The sequence below is a fragment of the Callorhinus ursinus genome, unplaced genomic scaffold (assembly GCF_003265705.2).
Source record: "Callorhinus ursinus isolate GAN/ISIS: 27379988/994484 unplaced genomic scaffold, GSC_fseal_2.0 scaffold63, whole genome shotgun sequence".
Lineage (NCBI taxonomy): Eukaryota > Metazoa > Chordata > Mammalia > Carnivora > Otariidae > Callorhinus > Callorhinus ursinus.
The window spans coordinates 2071999-2088234 of record NW_027397125.1 but is presented as its reverse complement, the minus strand read 5'-3'; the positions used below and the strand labels follow the sequence as shown (position 1 = coordinate 2088234).

General features: G+C 44.0%; 1 protein-coding gene across 1 annotated transcript in view; it reads left to right on the top strand.

The window, feature by feature from the left end:
* KIAA1217 (KIAA1217 ortholog) overlaps window positions 1-16236 on the top strand; it is a 283716-nt gene that overhangs the window by 182423 nt on the left and 85057 nt on the right. Inside the window, 2 exon segments of the mRNA XM_025891962.2 lie at window positions 5421-5619; window positions 9514-9607. Coding sequence (XP_025747747.2) covers window positions 5421-5619; window positions 9514-9607 — 293 coding nt within the window.

Below are 16236 nucleotides of genomic sequence, written 5' to 3'. Positions count from 1 at the left end.
AAGAGTCCGACACTTAAAGGAGTGAGCCGCCCAGGCGCCCCCACCCTAGACTGAGCATCTTAAAACCATTTATTTCTCAACCTTCCAAAGGCTGGGAAGTTCAAGACCAAGGCACCAGCAAATCTGGTGTCTGGGGAGGGCTGACTTCATGGTTTGCAGATGGCGGTTTTCACTTCGTTTCCCCACAGGGCAGAGAGCAGAGAGAGAAAATAAACTGTCTTGTGTCTCTTCTTAGAAGGGCACTAATCCCATCATGGTGCTCCACCCTCATGACTGAATTACCTCCCGGAGGCCCCACTTCCGAAAACCAACCCTGGGGGGTTAGGGTTTTAACATAAGAATTAGGGGAGGGGGAGGGACACACAGACATTCAGTCCAAGCCAGGTGACAGTGTGAAAATTCTTGCACACCATATCAAGTAAGGAATATTTGAGAAGATGTCCCATGTTCTGGAACTGATTCTGAGATCCAGAAGATTCTGAGGATGTGTCACACAAGCGTGACCTGCCAAGTGTACTTTTTTGGTAAAATGTGATCAAGAGTTCTTGGTGAAAAATCCACATTGCCTCTGCAGGGCCATTGAGGTGGAAGAATTGTTGAATATTCTGGCTTCTCAGAGGGGCTCCAAGTGTCCTGAGGTTCATTTCAACACTCTGCTGCTTCCAGAGCTCTGTGCCTACCCCCCACTCCCCTCAGCACGTGCTTCGACATCTTCAAAGCAGACAGTCAGGCAAAAAGTGTGAGGACAGCTAAGCGCGTCCAGAAAGGGAGGTTGGAGGAGATGGGTGTGGCTCAGTGCAGGATTTCAGAGGCCACAGGCTTCCAGGGAGAGACCCTCGGTTCTGTGGATGCACAGAATGGGATATATAAGCTAGTTAGCGATCTACTAGCTTTTACTTTAAGCAAGTTACTTGGACCTTCTGAGCTTTGTTTTCCCTCTCTGTGAAATGGGGCCATAATACCTACCTGACAAGAGATGCTGTGCTGATTAAGTGAAACCCATGCATACCGTTTCTGACACATAGCAGACATTATAAATGCATTTCCCTGTCCCCTTCTCTTCTTCATAAAAAGGGACAGTATGAGCCAAAGTCCTTCAGACTTCCCCCGTAATCTGGAGCAGGCTGCACCGCTCAGAGCTAGGAAAGAATGCCAGAGCGAACTGAATCTCATCACTGAGCCAATAAACCGCCATCATATATTAAGAGATTTCCTTCTGAGTTTAAGCATTTCTAAATACCTCTCCTGAATTGAGAAAGCAAACTGAGGCAAGTGTAGAAAACTGTTCTCCTCTGTTCGTAAAGCCATCTTTCCCGTCTTCTCTGGATTTTCACGATCTGGAACTGGACTTGTGTACCCAGCAGGCATCTGTACCAGCCAGACCCTGAGGTAACTGTCATTTCGGCCCCCTTTTTTTAATTTCTTTTCACTCAGAGTCTACAAATTCGATTTCAAGCACACGCATGCACAGAATGCGGACGCAGGAATGAAAACCAGGCCCCTTGGGTGGAATGAGGCTGTGATATTTGACGGGAGTGAGGCTGTAAGTGGCCCATCGGCAGGGGCTTCGCCCAGGCGTGGTCAGGGCCCAGACCTCAAGAGTAGTTTGGGCCGTTAGCTGTGGCATCACCGATCACGTGGGACAGTCACCGCATCTCCCATTTGGGGCAAAAACTGGCAAGATCTGTGATCAGACAGACTTGAAAGGATTTTTCTGGAGTCTGAGGAACATGTAACAGCGTGGATATTTTGAAAAACTAGCTCCCTGAAGAAGCTGAGGATCCGAATGTCCTCCGAGGGGAAATTTAGCTGCTTATGCTCAGTGCAAAAGGATGACTCCACAATCAGAGAAAGACATGTATCATATGACCTCACTGATACGAGGAATTCTTAATCTCAGGAGACAAACTGAGGGTTGCTGGAGTGGTGGGGGGTGGGAGGGATGGGGTGACTGGGTGATAGACATTGGGGAGGGTATGTGCTACCGTGAGCGCTGTGAATTGTGCAAGACTGTTGAATCACAGACCTGTACCCCTGAAACAAATAATACATTATATGTTAAAAAAATAAAAAGAAGAAGAAGAAGATAGCAGGAAGGGAAAAATGAAGGGGGGGAAATCAGAGGGGGAGACAAACCATGAGAAACTATGGACTCTGAGAAACAAACTGAGGGTTCTAGAGGGAGGGAGGTGGAGGGATAGGTTAACCTGGTGATAGGTATTAAAGAGGGCATGTTCTGCATGGAGCACTGGGTGTCATACGCAAACAATGAATCATGGAACACTACATCAAAAACTAATGATGTAATGTATGGTGGTTAACATAATAATAAAAAAAAAGGACGACTCCAATCAAGGAAACAGCCACTTCAGAAAGTATTTCTAATGTGTATACAAATCGGGAACAGGATTACCAAGCTGTATGAAGTAGCTTGGATAGACCCGAAATGAACACTCCTCTTGGCTGACTGATAAATCATTCACTCAACAAACATTTATTGAGAACCTGCTGTGTAACAAGTAGTATCTACAGGTGCTCAGGGTACTGTGGTTGAACAACAACAATAAAAAAGTTAAAAAAAAAAAATCCCTGACCTCATGAAGCTTACAGTCTAAAGGAAGAAAGTGATGATAAGCAATAGCAAGAGTTAAAATATGAATTACAGTATATGCGAAAAATGCTGAGGAATAGAAATGAAACAAGAGCGGGGGGTATGAAGTATTTGGAAGAATGGGTGCTGAAATTTTGACAAAGGTAGTGAAGGAAGGCCTCACTGAGAAGCCGACTTTCATAAAAACCTAAAGGATGGTCTGGATGAATATAGATGTAGATCAAAAATATTGCTGTCTGGATTTTCGAAGCTATTTCTCATTGTCTTCTGGTTTCTGGGTTGCTGCTGAGAAAATTCACGCCTTTCTGGCTCCCACTCCTTTGTTTGTGGCTTTTCTGCCCAACCCTTTGGGGACTTGGAGGATCTTCTGTTCTCCCCCCTGCCATCTGGATGCCTCAGTGACCAGCCTGATTATGTTGTGCATTTCATAAACTTTTTCAGTCTCTGATCTCAGGCCCTTCAGTTTGGGGGAAATTTTTTTTTTTATAATGCTTTTTGTAAATCTTCTGTTTTTCCTGATCTCTTTTACCCAAATTCCCATTAGTAATACTTGGGATGCTCTGAAATAATTATCTGTTTTTCTTAGTGTTTTTCACTCTCTCCTGTTCCTTAGTCTTTTTGCTCCACTTTCTCAGATTTCATCAACTTTTTCTTCCTCCCTGAATTTTTTTTTCTAGTTAAGTAAACTCTATGCCCAACTCCAAGATCAAGAGTCACATGCTCTACTGACTGAGCCAGCCAGGCACCCCTCTTCCTTCCTGAATTTTTAATTCCTGCTCTCATGATTCCCAGAGCTTGCTCTTGCTTTCCAAATGTTCCCCTTTTCTTGGACTCTCTCATCATTTCTGAGTTTCTGTTTTCTGTTTATTTTGGTGTCTCATGTTAGTGGCTTGAATGAAATGTCTGTTAATTCTGGGTAGTCTGCAAATGCGTGCGTGAGGCATGGTCATACTAACTGGAAGCTTTCATATATGGGTTGGGCCACTTCACAGTGAGGATCAAACAGAACTTGAGCATTACCCTCAAAAATCTATTTATTGGTCCTTTCTCATAGGCCAGTCAACTTTCCTAGAGGGGTTCCTCCAGTTTCTTGACTGAGGGTCACCCCTTTGCAAACATTCTGTGAGAAGTCACCTCACCCACCCTGCCCTGTGCCTGGTGAGCCAGAATGTAGTCTGTTTGGTTCTGGCTCTTTGGTCTTCTTCTGTGGATGTGGAGAGTCAGCTGGCTGAGTGGGATAGAAAGCTTCGGACAGGTTGCAGAACCATTAGAAAGAAAAGAAGGTTCCATCAGGCCTCATGGTTTCCACTCAGTCTGCACTGCTCCCCTCAGAGGGAGCTGGTGTCTTGCTTCTGGAGCTTCCCTAGCCCTGCATGTTTTATCTGGAGTTCTCCCCTTGAAGACTCAGGTGTCAGCCTTTTCTTGTCTGGTACTGTTTCCTCTCTCGTTCCTTTAATTCTTTGATTTGTGCTTTTTTATTCTTCTTTGTCACTTTAATGGAATTTCAGGAGGAGATAGAGATAAATTTGTTACATAAATTGCCTTATTGTAACCAGAAGTCATATTCTATTCTTTTTTTGAGTCTCTCCTGCCAAAGCGTACTCTAGTGATAATAGTCTGTCTTCAGCAGATTCTCACAAGAAGTGGATTCCAATTAAATGTCCGGATTTTTGATACCCTGTTTCAGTTATACATTTTTGCATAACAGGTGACTGTAAACATAGTGAATTAAATCAACAATTACTTACTGGCTTTATTCTGTAATTTGGGCAGCGCTTGGAAGGGGGCATCACATTTTGGTTCCATGTGATGGCAGCTGGGGCAGGTCACCTGGAGCTGGGGATTCTCCTCCCAAGGTGGCTCACCCACATGACTGGCTGGTAGTGCTGGCTATAGAATGGAAGCTTAGTGGGGGCCGTCAGTCAGGGCTTTCATTCTTCTTCATGCGGCCTCCTCATGTGGCTCAGATGGACTCACAGAAGCTTGGTTCTGTGAGGGAGCATCCAAGACCACACATCAAGAGGTCAAGGTCTAGGGTGCAAGCACTTACCAAGCCTCCATTTTGCATCTTACTTGCTAATGTCTCGTTGATCAAAACAAGTCACATGGCCAAGCCCAGAGTCCATGTGGGAAGGGACTACACTCCCCCGGGTCATGGATACTAGGCAGTATGGCTCATTGGAAGCCATATACCCCCCGGAACTCTAAAATTCTACAATCCTGTGCTTCTGTGTTTCTTTATGTAACTGACTTGTTCCATTTTCTTTCTGAAACATTGCGGTGTCAGATTCTTTTCTTGTAGATAGTTTCATTTGGTATAAACATTCAATAAATATGTATTAGAGCCACAGAAATATTGTAGCCTTTCCACTTAAAATGTCTCTGAATGGACTACAAAGACTTAAACTATATAGCTTACCCATCGTTATAATGATTGTGTTGTTAGCTAATGAAAAACATGGGCAAAATCACCCTATGGGGTCAAATTCCTAAATATACCTTTCAAGGGAATAAAGTATTGTCTTTTGCTTTAGGCTACCAGAGGTTAGCTTCTTGTCCTTTTGGTTTTAAAATAGTTGGGAATTAGCCTTTTTAACACCTGCCTGGACTCCAAAGAATAAAAGTGAGTATTCTTGTGATAACCAGAAAGTGCATTCCTTGGAAATTCCAAACAAACATCTCTTGTTACACGCTTTCCAAGCTTGTCCTGACCATTGCTGCCTGTGTTAAGACAGAAGTGGCTAAGCTTTTGCTGCGTGTTGCGTGAGTCTTGATCTGGGACTGATAACTGTGTTCATTTTGCGTGCAGGGGTTCTCTATCTCCAGTATGGAGATGAAACCAAGCAGCTCAGGATGCCGAATGAAATCACAAGTGCAGACACAATCCGTGCTCTCTTCGTAAGTGCCTTTCCACAGCAGCTCACCATGAAAATGCTAGAATCGCCCAGTGTCGCCATTTACATCAAAGATGAAAGCAGAAATGTCTATTATGAACTAAATGATGTAAGGTAGGTAGTGATGTCGTGTGTGTGTGTGTGTGTGTGTGTGTGTGTGTGTGTGTGTCTCCGTCCACCATACTGCATTTAGCATTGCTATGGTGTGTACTGAGTCCTCATCTCTCCATGTCCCCACGAAGGAAGCACAGCTATCTGTTACCCTGGTTGGCAGGCTTATCTCACCCAGGTGTGAATTCATAACCTGTTTTTCTATAATCCATTTACAAGGTCTGGTTTACAAAAGTGAGGACAGACTTTTCCCACATAGATGTTTGCTTATTACCTCTGAGAAGAATATAAGAAGTAACCAATCCACTGTTTAAGAGTTGGGGAAACTGAGGCCCAGAAGGTGGTGAAGAGACTTGATCAACATCATAAGGCCATGCTTGTGACTGGAACTTTCCCAGCTCCTTCTCAAGTGCTTTTTCCCTCACAGAGACTCTGAACGTGTTAGGCAGTGATCCCACTGGGCCATAATTTACACCAACAGGTTAGAGTAGAAGCAGGGAACCCAATGCTGTTGTCCATAAGAGAAGAGGCTGAGAAGCATTCTCTGTCTCTATGTTTTCCTTAAATAGCTGGCCTTACCAAAAAATCTCACTTTCTAGGTGGGCTTTCTCCGGGGCCCCTAGGAGAATGTACCCTCAAATGAGGCCAGGTGGATTCATGCTACTGCAGGGGTGCAGAAATAAAAGCATCTGTATCCACCATGATGGTGTTGTGTCTAGAGCAGACGGGACCCATCCGATCTTCCCAGCCAAACAGCCTGACAAACCAGACTTGAATTGGCACAAACAAGGCGTTACTAGTATAGCTCATAGACATTTTAGAACTTAAAAAGTATTGAGTGACTAATTCAGCCCTTTCGTTTTATGGGACCGGAAACTCAGATGCGTAAAAGTTAAGGGACTTATTCAAGATCCCACAGCCACTTCATTTCCCAGCGCAGCCGCAGACCTGACTGCCCACATCCTTTTGCGAGGAGTTTTTTTTTTTAATCCCCTCAGAACATTCCCTGCCCAACCGATCTGGTCCACAACTTGGACTTTGGGATCCCTTCCCCATGGGGAGAGCAGGATGCCCTGTTTCTTCATTAGGAAATTAATAGAAACCACTTTTAAACAGTATGCCTCCAGTGCATAACAAATGTGAACTGATAAATATCTTACAATGATCGCAAATGACATACTTAGGCGTGTGCCAAGGTATATGAGTAATTTAGGGCTTTCAAAGTTTGACGCATGCCCTAAGGTATAGGTGTTACGTCTGTTGCACCACCTTGCTACCTTTAAAAAGCATGTTTAAATATTCATGGATATCAGAAAATTCATGTTTGTTCTTTGAAATAAATTATTAATCAGCCTGTCACAAAAAAAAAAGAATGGAATTTACAGAGCATGAACTTAAACATGAAGTCATCACATTGTGTATCTAAGGAGTATGTTTGTGGTCATATAGTCCCATGTAGCGTTTTCACATGGGCATGCTGTTTTACAGCTATCTTCTTGAATTTCCGTGTTTTGCAGTGAGAAGACTGAAGAGAAATGGTAATAATAAATCCATATGAAACTGCATAAAGTGACTTTTGATTATGGAGCTCAAGCCTGATGAGGTTATTAGGAACAATTGGACCCCACTGTCTTGCAGCCCATGCAAACATTTTTACTTACTTATTTTTTTCATGCAAGCCTTTTTAAATTGCATAGAGTCATGATTTTCTAGAGCCTTTCCCAAACCTCAAAGTGTTACTGCTAGGGCTCCCTTCAGGAGTTCTTCTGGAGTGTCACAGGAGGTTGTGGAGAGAGAAATGGGAGGGACGATAAAGGGGAAAAGGTGCCCCCAACTTTCGAACTGAGATGATTCTCCCTGATGCAAAGTCAGTTGATAAAACAGATGAAAATAGTGCTTGAGAGAAGACAGGACCCTTTCTTTCAACATCAATAATTTTCAGTTAATATGTTCACATTTGTGAAAGTCGTTTTTAAAATCTAATTTAAAATGTTTAATGGGAAAGTCATTGATTTATAAGTTTGTCGCTGATTTTACTTTTCAGTATTCTGATTTACCTATGAAAATGGATCTAAAAATATTTCAGTGGATGAAGTGTTTTTATTTGGTGATGAATATAATGTTTATGCTAGGTGATCCTATGTCTGTCTTTTCCAAAGAATTCTTATGTCTCTTTGCTTAATGCATAAAATGTCTCAATTATATTTTATATGAATGGTAGAATAAATTCTCACCACCAACATTACGTAGATTCTCTCTCTCCCCTCCAAAAGTGGACCATGGAGATTGTCACTGAAGACAATGGCTTCAATATTCTGAGCCCAGAGACAAATTTCCTTTCACATCCAGTGTTTTTGAAGTGAGAGTGTGCTGGTTAAACATTTAACTATTTCGTCACTGGGTTGGGTTCTTCATATTTTCCTTAGGGAAATGCTATGGAGCGTTCAGGTCGAAATTCCGTGTTGTAAATGTTGCCATGGTAAATGCAGTCTGGGCCTTTACTGTTGGTTCATCTTGGATGAGCCTGTTTCTAAATTAATCATAAACCAACTTCATGTATTTTAAATACCTTTAGAATCACACTAAGTTTTGTTCGCTGCTCAAGTAAGGTTTTCATTTTCTTCATATTGTCACTTGTGACCACCCCCCCCCACAAAGCCACAGCGGGAGCTGGGAGGGCGGGTCCTTTTAGTGAATCCCCATGTCCTCACCTTCTGTGAGCTCTTGCCTTCATAGTAAGCTAGCCCCTTTAATAACAAGGGCTGCAGGCTCCCCCGTACGCCAGCTCGTAACGAGCTCCTTGAAGTCTGGAGCAGCCCTGCAAGCTTGGGCTAGTCATTGCTTCAAAGCCATTACTGACAGATACTTAAAGGAGGGAAGCAAGACTAGTCCAAGAATCCTCCACTCCATTTAAAACAAAACATAACCCAGTAATCCCAGAGATTGCGATCAGCCCACAGAACGTGTGGCTGCACCTGGAGGAAAGGAATGCATCTCCCTGCACACACATCCCCGAGCTCCGCGCGCCGGCATTGGAAGGACGCAGTGTAGACGGGGCTGACAGTGCTTGGGGTGGCCCTTCTGCTGATGAAAGCTGAATGTGGAGGGAGAAGGACTTCGTAGACATTCCTGTGCTCTTAAATAATTCTAAGGTAGGCTCTGAGCAAGATGTGGGGTTTCTGTCCTTTGTTGCGGTATGACCGACTCCCGGGCTCTAAGTGCCGGGCTCAGAAGGAGAAAGAGACAAGCAGAAGACTCGATCTGCTGCTGTTCCTTCTAAACACTCTGCACGTCCAGTCAGCCCACTTGTACGTAGACGAGTATTTTTAATAGCCACTGTGGAAGGAGAAAAAAGGCATTGTAAAGATGCTCGTTTTGATCTTGGTGGTACTTTTTTTTTTCTTCCCGGACTGCAAATAACATTTTCTGTTCCTTGCCGAAAGTGTTTGAAGGAAAAACCATTTTCCTTTGTGTGCACTCATGAGATAAGCAGAAAACCAGGTGTTTGGGCAAAGTAAACTATTAAATATTTAAATATTAACCAAATCCCTTTGAACGTCGTGTAAGGATTGGAGCTTTATTGAAAGTGTTAGCTTTCCTTGCTCAGATCTTGAAAGAAAGTCCACGCTAACTGATATTTGTGGGTGGAGGACTGCAGGGAAAGACAAATACTTTCCTGAGGAACAAAAACGGGCAAGAAAAGCTGGAGTCACTTTTCTCCTTTTCCTTATTTATTTTTGCCCATTTTATGGTGAAAGAACTTTTTGCCCGGTTGACTGTAGACAACAGTTGAATTGTCTGTTGGTGTCTTTTACCTGATTCTGCAGGGCAGGCAAAAGAAATGGCCAAAGTAAGGCTCCTTTCATCTGCCATAGTCCTTGATGTTTTTGATTCCAGGAACATTCAGGACAGATCGCTCCTCAAAGTGTACAACAAGGACCCCGCACATGCATTCAACCACACACCGAAAACTGTGAACGGAGACATGAGGGTAAGTGTTCCTGTTCTATTTTTAATTGTATTCGATAGGTCAGGCCATCCCGTTTTCTGGCAGTGTCTCCTGATGCAGTCACATCCCACCACCGGGTTTTAAGGCTTCTCACCGCTCATCTTGTCTGATGACTCATGATTTGTGCCTTGGTAAAGAAATCAGATTTCCCGGATATTTGGGGCAGATGGGCTGAAATAGGGCCTGACGCATCCTCATTTATCTCTAAGCATGGAGTTGAGTTGTGTCCTCACTCCAAGGGGATCCTGAAAATCTTTTTCCTAAAAGCATCCTTGGTCCATATGCATTAACCTATTCAGAGGATCTCTGGCTCTTTTTTTCTCTAATGAAAACAAAACTAAGTTACAAACACCAACAACAAAAAACCCATGTACGATTCCATGTAGAATCTATTAATATTCTTACATCAGCTCTTCCAAGCAAGCCCTAGCATTCTCATTAAATTATTCACCTTCTAATTCACGACTGTTGTATTAAATATTATCAAACCTTATCTGAATCCCGTCGAAGGCATTGTCCAAAAAATCTGCACGATGTGGCAGCTGAAATTCTCTAGCTTTAGATCATCGCTGAAGATTATCCAAACATTCAAAGCACCCAGGGGTGTTTTGAAGAGAAAAGAACAGGGAAACAGAAAAGACAGATTTTTAAAGTCATATTAAGGCAGGTTCGCTAGAAAAGGGACTGAGTTTCTAACAATAGTGCTACATTGCTCTCCAGCTGTACCTCCTCCCCACCACACACACAAATTTAGAAGATGCTGCACCATTTTATAACCATCCTTTCTGAGGACTAGCACTCTGCTGGATGCTGGGAGTTTAACTGGGAGAAAAGTAAATGAATAGGTCTTCTTGCTAAAGAAGCCCCAGGCATTGCCTATCCTAGCATCGGGGTTGCATCCCCGAGATGAGGTTGTCTCTGCTTCCCGGACAGGATGGGTCGGTTTGCTATCGCTGTTGTAACAAATTAATACACGTTTCCTGACTTAAAATGACACAGACGTACAGTTCTAAAGGTCAGAAGTCCCACATGGTCCTCAGTGGGCTGTAAACTCAAGGGGTCAGCAGCAGAGCATCAGCTTTCCTTTCTGGAAGCTCTAGAGAGAATGTTTCCTTTTTTTTCCCCCAGCTTCTAGAGATCAGGCAGGTTTCTCACCTTGCGGTCCCCTCTTTCCACGTTCAGACTCAGCCAAATAGCATCTCTCTCACCCGGCTTCCATTATCACATCTCTAACCCTCCCTCTTCCACATTTTAAGGACATTTGTGATTATGCTGGGCCCACCCAGTGCCCCAGAATAATCTCCTTGTCTTAAGGTCAACTGATTAGCAACCTTAATCCCCCTTCCTTGTGCAGTCAGAGGTTCGGTGGATTAGGAAGCAGATATCTTTGGCGGAACCATTGTCCTGCCTACCCTACACGGTGTGTGAGTTTAGGACCAAGAGGCCAGGAGGTCTCATAGAAAGTGCTGGAAGAATTTCTAGGGAATTCTGGACTGGAATATGAGTGATGACATTGTGGGATCAGAGCCCGCACTTTGGGAGGGAAAGGCCTCTTACGTCCTCAATTGCCGATTTTTTTTTTTTTATGTCAGAAATGATGTGCGATTTGAAGTGAAGGCTGTGTTGCTACTTGAGCAAATCTAGGATTTTGAGGCTTATTTTTAGTTAGTTACACTTTAAATGTAAAGCAGCACCACGTGAAGACAGATTGAGTCATGCTGATCATGAAACACGGACTGAATGTTACAGGACCCTTGCTTTTTATTATTTCGTTATTCTTTCTTAATGACATTCTTAAGAGTCTTTGTTCTCCTGGATATCTTTATTTTTTTGGTATGTCTAGCCTTCGAACTGGAGTTTCATGGCGCTCAGAGATCTGTTTCTGTTACGTAGAGCCCACACAGGGGCCCCAGCATCGCCTCTGAAAGTCTTGTTTATGGCTGGGGAGGACACCTGTTTTAACTCTTAAGCAGATGTGGTACCAACATAAGGACCAGCAGTGTGCACGTAGAGACTCAAATATCAACCATATGGACAAAGCCTGTTAGAATTCAGAACGTTTGCAATGTGTTTCCGTCAAGTTGCTCTGCTTTTACTTTTAGACCAGACCCTAGCGATCTTTCTGTGTTGCCCACAGCCTCCTTCCAGCAGCATTTTTTTGTGTGAGGACATCAACTGTTGTCCCCAGATCACAAGACAACAAATGTTCACCATCCAACCCCCAGACACGCTTTTAGGTTTCCAAGAAGACTACTTAGACACGAGAAGTAGAACGTGGTTTTTAAAACCAATGAGGTGTGATCATGCCTGCAATTTGTGACTTGGCCCCTAGTCACAGATTCCAGAAGCTAACAGACATGGAATTCCTTCAGCCTCACCTTTTGGCTGTGGAGGTTGAAATTCTCTCTCCTTCTCCACGAATGTAGCTGCCTTGCCTTTAAAGGAAAGGAGGCTTGGCTGAGCCCGGCCTGGAGCCCAGCTGCATTTCCCCCATCACTTATGGTGAACAAGAGAAAGAGAGAACAGAGCAAGGATCAATGGCTGTAGACTAAACCAAGCCGCATGGTGGGTTTAGGGGAGCTCCCTCCTTCTGTATGTTTGCAATGTGCCCGTGGCCGTGAAGGAATTTGATGATAACTACTCGCTTGAGTCAGGGACGCAGCCCCGCGCCTGATGTCATTCGCCTTCAACCACCAGCCTCCAGACGCAGCCTGGGACAGCCCGTCCTGCTGCCCACTCGTTACCCGTAAACACGCATAGCAGGAAAGACATTGGTTGGATCGAGCAGAGACGCAAAAATGGCAACAACCGGAACTCTTCAGTGGCCTCTGAGACTGTCCTTAAACAATGAATTGAAGATCTTAACCTGTGAAACCAAAGAAAATGGGACACTCAGAATCTACACCGGTCAGTTCGCCAGAGCAATTTTATGATGGCAGTGGTGTTACTCAGGAAGCCTGTTAGACAGAAGTATTACCTTGGAGGTTGTGGGCCCCAGAGCCTGCAGCGAATACATGCCTGGTGGGGAAAACCTGTGTCTAGGTTTTCAGGTAGTGTCTAGCTGAGCATTTCAGAGGCTCGTCTGTGGACGGAGACGTGCGGTGCTCTTCTGGAACGGTGCACACCCGGCTCCTGATTCTTTGCACGTGGGTGCCAATCTCCCCGAGCTAATTTAATCACGTGACTTTTGTTTCCTTACAAAATTAGATAGTAGCTTTGCAGTTTAGTTCCCAAGGGACTGAGCTCACCATATGGAAGAGGCCCTCTTGCAGAATTATGTATGCACTCACAGGGCTTGTCACTCACAAATGTACAACTTAGAGATGAGCCATTCCATTTGGGGGCTTTCAGAGGGTACCAGGGACTTCCTGTTCACAAAACCCAGAGGCTTTCTCGCAGTTTGGGGGCTTTTCCACCTTCCAGCACACTTTGAGATGACTTCCTGAGATTTTCTGCTCCCATCACTCAGTTCTTTCCCTCTTGTATGTCTTTCATTTGTACTTATATAGGACAGCTCCCAGATTTGCATTTGGAACACCCTCCCCAGGCCTGGACATCCATGTTAAATAACTTCCTAATACCACAATCAGTCACTGCCTCCCAGACCTCTTTTATTTCAGCTCTGCCTTTGACACCCATGAATGGTCTCCTTAGAAACCTTGGTTTCTATTTACACTGCCATTTCTAAATGCCTTACTTAACGTTCAAACACATCTCAGCCTGCTTCATTCACTAAGTCTTCTTTCTCCTGCCCCTAAATGGTCTTTAGTGTGCTCAGGTGGACTTCACCAACGCGCGTGCGCGTGCGTGCGTGTGTGTGTGTGTGTGTGTGTGAATTTGCTTTTTTTTTTTAATCTGCATCCTTTCACTTGTGGTTTTTATCTTACTGCTGACTTAACCGTTACACCAATGTGGATGACCCTTGAACTACAACCCCACCTCTGCCATTTCTCTAGACTTCAAGAGCCCAGTGTTCATCTTCCAAGTGGCTGTCTCCACATGGATATTCTTCCAATGTTTCCATTGTATCCCACTGAAGAAAAAAAAAATCTAATCTTTTTTTTTTTTTCCTCTGAAGTCCCTTTCCTGCTTGCTTTTTCTGTGTTTAGACAAGGTAGAGTGACATTGATAGGGGGTGTGTGTGTGCATTTTGAGGGGTGGGGAAGAAGAGATTTAAAAAGTTGAGTTATCAGTGATTCTTTGATTGCCTAACTCCTGTTTCTGAACACATCCCCCAGTCACCAGAGCTGGTCCAGGCCATTTGGCGAGGCCTCTTACGGATGCCCCTTCTGCCATTGCCTGCAACACTGTTCTCAGGACAGCTAACTTTTTTGAGTATTTTACTAAGCACTCTTATGAGTGATCTCATTTAATCCCAAAGTCAACATTTTGAGGCAGGTATTGGTATAAGCTCTCCTGTCGACAGCTCAGAACACAGTTGCTTAGGTATGTTAAGAAATTTGCCCAAGACCACACAGCTAGAGAGTGGCAGAGCTGAGACTTGAACCCAGGCAGGTGGGCTCCAGATCCCCGGCTCTTAGCAACACTGCTCTCCTGCTCTAGTTCTAGCACTCAGTATTTTTCTAGCTATCAGTCATGCAACAGCCTTTAGCCAGGCTGCCAACTCACCTCACCCCAGTCCAAAAACCGCTTCCCAAGCCATCCCCCTAAGCCCATCGTCCCAACACACAAAGAATAGCACAGGCTGATGGTCAGTATCATCTGCATCCCAACACCCAAGCAGAGCCACCTCACAGTTCTTGCTCCGGATTTCCGAAGTGCCCTCTCCCTCCCCAAACATCTGACTTTTGAAATTCCTTCCATCTAACATACAACAGGACAATTGCCCGATTCCTTCAATAAACCGCTGGCCTGAAAAAAAAGTGGGCGGGGACACTGTACATTTCCCAGGTCATGTGCACCATGTTGGGATCCTGATTGGAACAACCAGCTGTCAAAGACATCTTTGAAACTCTGGGAAATTTGAACATGGGTTAAGAATCAGGTGATGTTGGGGCACCTGTGTGGCTCAGTCGGTTAAGTGTCCGACTCTTGGTTTCGGCTCGGGTCATGATCTTGAGGTCATGGGATCAAACCCCGAGTTGGGCTCTGTGCTCAGTGTGGAGTCTGCTTTACATTCTTTCTCCCTCTCCCTCTGCCCTTCTCTACTCATTCTCTCTCTGTTTCTCTCAAATAAATAAATAAAACCTTTAAAGAAAAAAGGAATCAGGTGATGTTAAGGGATAACTGGTCATTCCATTGGGTAAAATAATGGCTTGGTGATTATGTTTTGCAAAACAAGACTTAGTATTTAGAGGCTAAATGACACAATGAATGGGATTTGCTTAAAAACACCCCAGCAGAGTAAGCCAAAAAAACGGACATAGGTGAAACAAAATTGGTAAACTGCTGAAAAATGTCACAGATGGATGATGGGAGTTCATCAGATTTTCTCTTCTGTTTCCGAATGGTTGAAAATTTCCATATCGAGATGATAAAACATAAAAACTTGTTTTCGAGGCCAAATAAAAGACCACCTACTTGAACGAAGCTTCCCCTAATGCTCTGGCAGAATTCATCTTTCCCCTCTGGGGGCATGTGGCACGTTGTCCCGGTGTTATAACCATTTAGATGCATGTGCATCTCATCGGCAAGACTGTAAATTCTGCAAAGGCTCAAACCGTCTCGTGTTCATCTCTGCATCCTGCCCAAAGTCGGCCGCGACGTCTTACCCACGGTGAGCGTAAACCCAGCACGCATGCACTACGAAAACCGTAGTGCCGCGATTGCTGTATTATTCGTTTTCCGTCATTAATGAGAACCCACTGCAAAAATATCTCTCTGTTCTCATCACCAGAAATAGTTGCACTTTTCCTGGTTTATTTCTGTCATATGGACCCTTTGAATCTTGAAAGTGATCATTTTCCCTCTTTGTGTCGCTACTCTAAAGCTTAGAATTAAACGTGTGGCCCGCCCACAACAAGCGTACAGGCCTTTGCGGCATGTATTTTGTGTGTTGGCTTCGTTCCTGGCCTCTCTTTTTGGTTTTCCTACTTTCATCTTTTTGTCAGATGCTCCACTTTGACTTGGGGGGGGCAAGATGGTAATGATTTCTGTGAATTCTATTCATTTCTCTGTGGAGTCAGGAGGCAGAGTACAAGTAGTATTCATCCTAGACCATTGTTTTTCTGGATGTAAGACAACAGCCCTTTTTGTATCTGCGCAGCAGGCAATGTGTTAAATACTTTACGTACTGATTAGCCAATAAGTCCACCAAGGAGGTATACTGACTCCATTTTTATCGATGATGCAGCTGAGGCCAATGAGTGTTTCCCAGGTCCACGCAGCTGGTAAATGTCAGACATTGGATTTGAACCCAGTTCTTTCTGATTCTCTCCATTCAGCGGTAGCCTCCCTTCCTTGATATTTCTATTAAAGTTTTTCAAGTTTTGAAATGATGCTCCTGATGAGATTTTAGAGCCCATAAAGTATCCTTTCTTAATATTTGTTTCACTTCTTAACTCTGTTAGGTGTCTATTTCATAGCAGCTTTGTATATTTAACTTAGTTCCATTTTGTTCTCTTTTGGCCGGGCTAAAAAGATACCCCCAA